At 43.8% G+C, this 10,242-nt stretch overlaps 1 protein-coding gene across 5 annotated transcripts in view; it reads left to right on the top strand.

Moving 5' to 3' along the window:
* The window catches only part of TPCN1 (two pore segment channel 1), a 65,622-nt gene that overhangs the window by 24,258 nt on the left and 31,122 nt on the right, over positions 1–10,242 (top strand). For 3 of the 5 annotated variants that reach the window (XM_006016848.3, XM_014526271.2, XM_025193088.1), the window contains exons 2-5: positions 3,350–3,474; positions 6,156–6,332; positions 7,720–7,833; positions 9,129–9,259. In XM_006016848.3, coding sequence (XP_006016910.2) covers positions 3,442–3,474; positions 6,156–6,332; positions 7,720–7,833; positions 9,129–9,259 — 455 coding nt within the window. In that variant the 5' untranslated portion in view covers positions 3,350–3,441. The remainder of the gene's footprint in view (positions 1–3,349; positions 3,475–6,155; positions 6,333–7,719; positions 7,834–9,128; positions 9,260–10,242) is intronic. The other 2 variants (XM_025193098.1, XM_025193102.1) reach the window with 2 other exon arrangements.

Raw genomic sequence — 10,242 nt, 5'->3', positions numbered from 1 at the left:
TTGCTACTAGGAGATAAAGGGTTGTCCCTTCTTCCCTGCAGTGTATCAGTCCTGTGTCTGTTAGGCCTGTGCGAAGCAGCTAGTATTTGCTTCATATTTGGATTCGGCCGATTTGGGACAGTGATTCGATTCAGTGATTCAGCCCTAGTGTCTGTGTTCCAGCTACTCCAAAATTCCTCTGAACCTCTAAAATAAATGAGATGTTTGTGGCTGTGGGGTAACAAGGAAGGATTGTCCTGGGACTATTTGAAGAGACTGACCTTCAAGCCCTTCCAAGATGGGTTCCTTCTTTGCCTGTTTGCTTTATCTCACTGATCAGTGGCCAAACCAAAGGTCATGTTCACTGGCGTATTTGAGGGTCTTGCACCACCATACCTTCGCTAGCAGGAGCAACACTGCTAGAACAGATATGTACACAGGGATATTAACGTAACAGTGTCTAGTTTCATTGTGAGCAGGCTGTGATGTACAATGAGAAAAATGTTTGTATCCAATCTGGAGTAGCAGTGAGATGGAATTTACCTTCTGGTAGTGGTACACACGCAGACTGTGAAAGTATCAGAGAGGAAATGAAAGCACGATTACAACTTCCTCTTGCCCCAAATAACTTCTCAGAACATGCAGATTAAGAAGTTCTGCATAACAACTTTCAAATAATGGCACAAAGCTTATTTATGTTGGAAAGCCATTTCCGTGCAGGCTGAAACTTGTCAGGAACTGGCCTTATCATACCTCTCTCAGGAAACTATCTGGGAAGAACAATGGTTATGTGGTTAAGACACTGACGCTCTGGTCATCTGAGATTGTCCTTGTTCTGCTAGAGCAGTAGTTATCAATTTCATTAGACTAAAGGCCCCTTGGAAAATGCCAGCTCAGCTTTCATTCGTTTTTTGATGCTAAAAAAAACAAAACAAAACAGAGCAATCCTACTGAGAGGAACTCAGAAAGACCACAACAGGTCAGAATGGTTTGGATATTTTGGATTCCTATTTGAAAACTCAGGGTTTATCTTGTGAGTTGCACCTGGTTTGCACACCTAACAGTGCTAATATTGTGCAGAATCTTGCAGCACCTTGGTTGAGAGTCACTGGCCAGAGGCTGTCTGTGTGACCTAGCTCAATTCTTTTAAGACTTTCTGCTTTTTGAAAAAAAGACTGGTATGTTTTGGGTGTTTCTGTTTTTAGTGTCTAGTCTTTAAAAGAGTCTATCTATACTGATGGAACACCTACACAAATGGAAGTCTACATCTAGTTGTCGTTCTTGGAAAAATTTGAACTTGCTTTGTTTGGGAGGTAGGTGCCCAAATACCTTTTTTGATCTGGGCCTTTATGCCTGAATTCTCCCTCTGTATAATGACAGTGAGCAGGGTTAGAGGTAAACAAAGTGACTGGAGTCACGATTTTGCTTAAGAGTGAGGAAGTGGAAGTGCAACAGTGCAAGTGATTGTGGAGGGAGATTGCAATGGTTATTTGACCCCAGCAGTCTTTCCTGCCCAGAGCAGGGGGGCTGGACCCAGTGATCTCATGAGGTCCCTTCCAGCCCTAAACTTCTGTGAATAACAGTCCTTCCTTTCTCCCACCCTTTATTTTTGTCATTTTAGACTATAATCTCTTCAGGGAAAGGACTTTTACTATGGTGTGTGTTTGTTTCCAAATGGGACTTGTACCCGTGTTAGGCTGTGACCTAGTAGATTCTCTGCCTGAGCCCTGTGTCACTGTGAGGAGCCCCACATGATGAAGCTGGCGGTGCAGATCATGGGGCTCGGTCAGGGTAGCAGGGAGAGGGGCAGTGCCAGTCCAGCTCTATAGTGCAGGGCTCCACACTGTTTCCCATGACCTGTGTGTAGCAGTGAGGGGCTGGGCCACTGGCTCCATCTTGTGGGGCTCCCCCCAGAGGTGCACGGCTCAGACAGAGAACCTGGGAACTACATGCGAGTGAGCCCTGCATGTTGAAGCCAGGTGGACCCTGCCCCCCTGGTGGTCTGGGCTCCGTGCTCCTGCTGCCCCACGCTGGGTCCTCACCAGCACTGACTCCAGGGCACCAGCACGGGCCCCACGCTCCCGCCTAGCTGCCACTTCATTCCCACACACACCACCACTGCCCTCCTACCCACTGCTGCTCCTGCCACCACTTCTCCCACCTGCTGCTCTTCCCCTGTCACTCCCTTATTTGCCTGCCTGCCTGCCAGCCGCCACCACTTCCCTCCTGTCTGTTGCCATCACTTCCCTACCTGCGGGACTGGGGTCAGGGCTGTCCCATGGGTGAGCCTGGGAGCACAGCACATGCTGCCCCCATGGCAGTGAGCAGGGCTTAGCCCCATGCAAGCATAACAGGGACAGCCTGGGGTCAGGCTAGATGCAGTGAATGATAGGCACCTGCCCACGGGTCGGATGAAATGCCCACTAGGGGGAACCAGAAGGGTTTGGGGGAGACGCTGTTTCCCCTAGCCCCCGCTGGCATAACAAGGAGTAATGGGCACAAGTTGATGGAGAGGAGGTACAGATTGGACATCCGAAAAAACTACTTCACAGTTAGGGCGGCTAGGAGCTGGAACCAACTTCCAAGGGAGGGGGTGCTGGCCCCTACCCTGGGGATCTTTAAGAAGAGGCTGGATACTTACCTGGCTGGACTCATTTGAGTCCCGTTTTTGTTTTTAGGGTTTGTTGTTTTTTTTTTGGGTTTTTTTTGGGTTGTTCTCCCGCCCTGGCGGGGGGGCGGGCTAGAAGATCTATTAGGTCCCTTCCGACCCAGAAACTATGGAACTATGAAATCGCCTGATGGACTGAATCTGGCCCATAGGATGCATTTTGCTGCCCCCTGTAGTAGAGGGTTTTGTTTCGCAGAGATGTAACATACATGTAGGATTAAAACTTGAGTCCTAAAAGCTAGAATGAAATATGGTTCTATTTAGATCATTTTGACCAAAATGTATTTTGAAAGATTTTTTTTTTTTTCTGTGTGCATCTCTCTCATATAATACAAGTCACTTATCACCATCTCAAGTATGCATGGTGTCTCCTGGTATCGTTTGCCAGGTGACTTCCTTACCATATAAATATTGGATTCTACCAAAATAGATAGAATAACTTGTTCTGTTATAAGGTGTGCAGAGCATGGTGGAGCTGGTCTTAGTAACATTCTTCCTTTTGAAAACTGCTATATACGAAGTGTTGATTTGACTTTGTATAAATTGTCAGTTTCTGCTCCAGTGTCTCTTGACTGTCCACTTGGTACCTGATCTGCTTGTATTTCAGATCAATGGCTGGTACATTCTTCCTGAATAAACTTGCCTTGCTCAATTGTAAATTGACCCCCTTTCCCTTTCTCTCACCCTGTCCTACCAAAACAGATGGAGGCAACTATGATATTGTTAATGATGTGTCCAGCCCAGCAGCAGGGGACTGCTGCTCTCGGCAAAGTTCTGCCAGACACAACTGGGAAATGAATTACCAAGAGGCAGCAATCTACCTCCAGGTGAGCCCTGCTTGGTGTTGCAGTGTAAGCATCTGCCCCATGTTTGAGGAGGAGAGTAACCTGCTGGTATGTAATTTGGTAAAATGAACTTTTGAATCATGTTGATTATTAAATACAGGAAACTATATCGGTGCTATTGCAATTTTAGAATCTTGATTCTTTGCCAGGGACTGTCTCCTTACAGTCAGAACAGGAAGCTGTGACACAGATCTAGGTAGTAGCTGGAATATAATTGTTTCTGTGAAAAGTGTCTCTTGGGTCCCTGACTATTTTGTATCTCTTCTATTTCTCTCCACCCCTTGAAAAGACTTTCCAGTGCAGCAGTTTTCCCTCCAGTGAAGAGAAGGTGGATGTGCAGTCCATCATTCAATCACTAATGAGTTATTCAAAGTGCTCCTTCCTTTCTGTTCCTTGTCCCAACAGGCTAAACATTTTGCTTCTTACAGCATTTCTGCTTACCTGGCTTGGACCTTAGTACTTAGTTTGTGCAATAGGTCTTCATCAGTAAAGTGATGACAATACCAAACCAAAAATGCTACTCAGGACACTCCTAAGTTTTGTTTTGTTTTGTTTTGTTTTGTTTTGTTTGTTTGTTTTTAATGTGAACTCATTTTTAACTTGGAAAGGTGCTGTGAATGTACAGTGAGTTAATAGTGTCTCATTGCAATGCATATAGTAGGTTTAGTTCTTCAGATATGCACGTTATTGGTCAAGGCAACAGCAGTGGCTTTATTGATGATGTTGTTGAAGTGGAAGAGACATAACTTAAAATACCTCTCAGATTGTTTAGTCAAACAGCAGCTTCAGGCACAGCTGTGCTGTCTCAACAAGAGGGCTCAGCTGTTTAACTGTGTTTTGAATTGATTAGTTACCAACAGGCAGAATTTGGGCTGCTTTGCTGCTTTTCCTGCTACAAATTTGTTTTGTGAGGCATGAGTAAGAGAGTTCCCTAGTGGTGTGAAGTTGGGTCCATCTTTAAAGTGAGCAATCATTTGTATGAGGCTCACTGCTTTGTTTTGTTTGCAGTCTGGATCACTGGCCTGACAATTCTTCTTTGCTACAAAACTGGTTAGACAGCTAAACAGAACATGAGGTCACTCTTGCTATTTAGAATTGACTATATTTCCTCATGAGATGGTTAACTGAGATCAGATCATTAGGTCCAATAGCGGGTCTTTGAAGGGAGCAGCGCAACCTTGATCCAGCTGCACGGGGAAAGGGGGCTTGGCCAGGCCCTGATCTAGCTAGCAGAGGAGGGTTGCAGCCTGGCTCCAACCTGCTATGCTGGATTTGGGATTTTTGGCAATGGAGAGGGATGCCAGTGTTAACTGCCACTGCTTCCCCTCCACCAAATTTCCTAACTTGTGGGAAGTCCCGTAGGGCAGATTCCAAGGCTCTGGGCCCTCAGGCTGGAGGTTGAGCACCCCTGGACTAAACAATTCTCCCACTTTGAAGCGTTTTTTCTGTCCTCCTTATCTTGCATTAAGTGAAAGCCAAACTGCAGTAGTTTTACCCCTTGAATGCCACAGGGTATAAATTAGCTTTACATACTGTGAGGTAGGAGTAGACGGAAGAAATGGTTGCAGCAGAAAAAGTGACGCTTTCTAATGGGTGGCAAGTCTTCATTAAACCAGTGTAATTGTTTTTCCCCACCCTGTCTGCACTGTCTTCACTATCTCCTTCTGACCATGAGTACCTACCCACCCTTCTTCAGTATCTTAAAATCCCTATGACAACCAGAGCAGTTGGTTTCTTGGAAAAGCTATGTTAAGGAAGAATCAGATATTTAACTGTCGGAGTCAAGGGGAGGGAAGGGAGCTCAGTGGAATCTGAATAATTTTATTCCTAGAGGTTACATAAATGATGAAGCCACTGCAGTTAATCAGTTGCTGGCCAATAACTGGAATGTAGTAACTGACCTTTTCAACGTAAATTAAAAGGCCTAAGCAAGCTGGAATGACAGATCAGTGCATAGACCTTTTCAATTTTTCATGGATTCCACTTCTTACATAATTATTATGAATGAAATGGACATAGTGTATTTGTGTTCTACCAAATAGTGGCTCCTCCACAGTGATTTTTGCCAGTCCCAGCATTTATCTTGGCCTTCAAAAGCCACAACTGTTAACCAGTTGGCCCTGAACTTATCAGCATTCTTTCAAGTTTTGCCCCAGAGAAGTGAGCAGTTTCATCTGGGAAGATGTGCAAGTAGTTTAAAAAAAAATAAATTAAATCCCAGAGGGCTTCTATTCACTGAGTTTTTGCCTATCTTCCAAAATTATGTCAATACAGTTCTTCGTTTGCAGGCTGCTGGCTTTCAAAGCAGGCATACCATAGATGTATAGTGTACTACTGAAGTATACTTACAGTGCATATAAGGTGCATGCCTGGTGTTTGCAAGCATATACACAATGTCACCTCCTAACTAGCATGCCCCTGCAAGACAAAGCCTGTGAGTTCTGGTCCTGGCTCTGACTTCTCCAAGTGACACCTAACTTCCTCCACCCCCCACCCCAAAAAAAAAAAAATCAGGCTTACCTCTCTGTAAAATGTGATAATACAACTTGCATCACAGAGCTACTGCAAGTGTTACTTAACACTTCTAAAATGCTTAATGCTCTTTAGATGGACAGAACTATTTTAGTGCAAAACATAACTAATGCTGCTGTTTTTCTTAATAGGAAGGGGAAAACAATGATAAATTCTTCACCCACCCCAAAAATGCCAAAGCGCTGGCTGCCTACCTCTTTGCACACAATCACCTTTTCTACCTAATGGAACTGACCACAGCACTGCTTCTCCTCCTGCTGTCTCTGTGTGAGGCCCCTGCTGTCCCTATGCTCCGCCTTGGCATCTACGTACGTACTTTAAGGGCAGAATGAACTGGGTGGCTGGACGTAGAAGAAAGCAGTGCCAGAAGGAGTAACTGCTTTGTGTTGGGAGTTGAGGGGGAGCAGCAGCAATATTTCTTCTGCAGCAAATATGTGCCTGCACAACAGAAGTGTTTTCCATCTTGTGTGTTGGCATATCCTTTTGATTTAAGAATTTAATTTAAAATTGTTTATAGGAAGAAAGTGTGGTCAATCATTGTTTATCCTGAATAAACATTGCAAACTGTTCAGATACCATCAAGTTGTCAGGAGAACTGTTCACTTCCTGGGTGTTTTAGAAAGGTTCCATCTCTAGTCATGCTGCCCATGGTATATTCAGGGAGAGAGTCATTAGCAGCCCTTTAAAATATAAATGGTTTAAATCCTCCTCCTGTGATGCATTGAGGGGAGTGGAGCACCAGTCTTATTTCAGACTGATTCTTGCCATGGCCTTCAGCAAGTCATCAAAGAAGGAATCTACAATATCACAATCTATAGTGGGTATATTTACCTTGCCCCTCAGTGTTGTGACAATTCATTAATGGCTTTTAAAGCACTTTGCAAACAGTCATAAGTTTTCAAAGGTTCACTTTTCCTTGCTAAAGTTCACATCCGTAAACAAATTATGGGTGCAGACTGCAGAATTTATGTCTTTACCTAATTATGGATATAGATGGATGCTTGTCTACTTCAATTTGTGAACGATTATACCTGAAAACAGGAAATCTGGTCCTTATGTATTTGTGTCTGCTATCTAAGAGCTAATTATTGCTATTTATGCTAAAGATGCTATTTTTAGTCATCCAGAATTTTTATCAATCATCCATAATTGTATTTCAAAACAGAACATGTCTGCATCTTTGAAAAATCTCCTTTGTCTTTGGGTCTTCCTCTTGTACTGTTTAAGAATTTTTCAAAACAGGCTATTTCTGAGAGAGAGAAAAAAACTGAAGTAATTTTACAGAAAATATTTGCTGCACTCAAACAGTTCAAAATGAATTTCTAAAAATGATTTGTCAGGATTAGGAATAAATTGTCAGAGTGCTTTTTAATTAGAAGCTGTTAAAAAGGGATGCCAAACATTTTAAAGATATTGGTGTTGTACCCAAAACTTCATGCTGCCAATGTTTAAATCCTAGGGGATGGTATACTGAAAAAAATTGCATAAATTCAGTAAACATTCAGGATTTCCTGCCATACTGTAAAAAAAAACCCCGAAACAAACAAACAAACAAAACCAAACTAAACCCTGACCTCTACAATGTGACTTTGACAACAAGCCACAGCAAGCTTCTTGAAGACAAAACTGAGGCTTGTGAAGTGGTTGTTACTAGTAGAAAATAAGAGGTCAAATGTAGTGGGTGTCTGATTACAGGTCCATGCAACCCTGGAGCTGTTTGCATTAGTAGTGGTGGTCTTTGAACTATCTATGAAGATGAGATGGTTAGGCTTCCACACGTACATCAGACACAAAAGGACCATGGTGAAGGTAAGTTCCCTATCCCTTGTCCCTCTTCAGTGCTCTTTCTCAGTGTGGTTCTTTGGTTACTGATAAAGTATTGGGCTGTTAAATAGAGATGGTCAGTTTTTTGTATCCCAGCTGCATAGTAGTATGATGAGAGGCTCTGTTGCTCCCTCTCTCAGCCTGTTCCATGTGACTGGTGTGGCCCTGCTTTCTGTGGCCTAGAGCCAGATCAGGCAGCCCCATGCCTCATCTGCATATACATTTTTGAAGGGTCCCAGGACTCCTGACAAGAACACCTGGTTCCAGTCATGAATGGGGGTGCTGATTAGCACATGGATCCTTTGTGGGAGGGTATCTGGAGTACACATACATACTGAGCAGTGCTGGGCTGGGGGGTCACTATGGCTAGAACGGCCGTTGACTATCTGGGGCCCAGCCCAGCCAGCCCAATGGAACTACATGATAAATCAGGAGCCTTGTTAAGGCTTTGGACTAATATGCATAGTTTGTACTATGTATAAGTAGTAGAAATGTGCTGCTCAAATGTGTTTTTTATGGAGTACCTGTATTAAAACTTAAAGCAGTTTGCAAAAAAGTGAAATGCATCAATTCTGGATGAACTAAGTCTGTAAGTACACATAGTAGTTTGCATATATGCAAGTTACAAGTATGCTTATTTCAAAATCTGTGTTTTTTTTGGTCACTTGCATTCCTTCCCCCCACCCCCGCCAGCCACTATTTTCCTTGCTTAGCAGTGGGAGGGAGATGAATTCAAGACAAACATCTATCTTGTAATTAGATTCTATACCTGGAAAATTATTTTTAAAATATACATTTTCCATATATTGAATCTTACTTGTTGGGGGTTGTCTTAAAATCAGGGTCATCTTAGATTCAAGTAAATATGGTATATGAGCTGTTTCCCATTAATGAATTGTGGAGTCTTTCTCACTTAGAATTAAGCCTTTAAAGTATCTTTCCCTTGTTAACACTACTTCAAAATTCTGGAAGAGGTTGGGATCCCTCAGTGCGATGTGCTCACTTGTGGAAGCATGTTTAGGACAGTGCAGCCCTGTGAATGTGGCTCTGTTGTCCAGCTGTTGGGAGATAAGACAGGAATGGTATGGGACATACTTTCTATATTTGGGCCTGAATGTTACTCCTCTTCTGTATTTTTTCTCTTTTGATTGCTAAATGCACAGTCTAGCCAACATGCAGAAGACATGCATCTTGGCAGTGGGGAAGGGTGACTGTGGTTTTTGTTTTGTTCTTTTGCCTTGTAATAATCATTGTTTTCTCCTCTGATTTCTCTCTTGCAGACTTTTGTCCTATTTGTGCAGTTTATAGAGGCCATAGTGGTCTTAGTACGTCAGACTTCACACGTCCGAGTAACAAGAGCTTTGCGGTGCATCTTCTTAGTGGATTGCCGTTACTGCGGAGCAGTTAGAAGGTGACTGGCTACCTGCCTACTTGGCTATGTCCTTAGTTGTTCATGAAACAGAAATCCAGCTAAAGCTTTGCTTTTACAGGCAGCCTGCAAAAAGAATTTTCTCTTTCACAGATGCATTTCTAGGGACCTACCAAAATCAGGGCAGCTGCCATCTGACTTTGCAGCCCAAGCACGGTGCCCAGTGCCATTTTTGTGGCAGAGCACGGTGCCTCCCCCCACATTGGCTGAGGGGCCCCAGAAGTCCCACCCCTCCCAGAAGATAGACAGACAGCCTCAAACTGGGGCTTGCTAATGCATCAATGAATGGCTTTCATGGGCTTTAATCCCCTAATTAAGCCCATGGAAGCCATTAATTGACTCATTATTAAGCAGTCTAGGATGGGATTAATGGCTTTTGTGGGGGTGATCAAGCCCATGGAAGGCATTTAAAGGAAAGCCATTAACTGCATCCTAGACTGCTTAATAATGCGTCAATTAATGGCTTCCATAGGGTTGATTAGGGGATTAAGCCCATAGAAGCCATTAGTGTGTTAGCAAGCAGTCTAGGATGCAGTTAATGGCTTCCATGGGCTTGACCACACACCAGGAAGGGAGGCAGCTCCTCACACAGTGCTGCTAAAACACATGGGTGCCCCAGTGGGTGGGTAGTCAGGCAGCACTGGGCTGGGCATTTGCTTGGCAGAAAAGCAGGAAAAAAAGGGGGAGGTTGGGCTATTTTGCAAGCCTTGTGACTGGCTCCTGGACTGAGCTTATGTTGGGGGCTCAGCCTCTAATTTGCTCCCCTGTGCTTCAGGATGCTAGGGCTTCCTGCCACTTTCTGCTTGCTCAGTGATTTCAGTCCTTGTAGGGACTAGGCTTTTTCACAGAGACCAACCAAATTCTCAACTTCTGTGAAAATTGTGAATCCAGTTGGTTCCTATGCATTTCAGATTTACTGTGGGGATTCCTTGGACTAGTAGCACTGCAGAGAAGTGATCTGGGAA

Source organism: Alligator sinensis, unplaced genomic scaffold (genome assembly GCF_000455745.1).
Source record: "Alligator sinensis unplaced genomic scaffold, ASM45574v1 scaffold216_1, whole genome shotgun sequence".
NCBI classification, from domain to species: domain Eukaryota; kingdom Metazoa; phylum Chordata; order Crocodylia; family Alligatoridae; genus Alligator; species Alligator sinensis.
The sequence above is the reverse complement of the archived record's forward strand: the minus strand, read 5'-3'. Positions and strand labels throughout refer to the sequence as shown.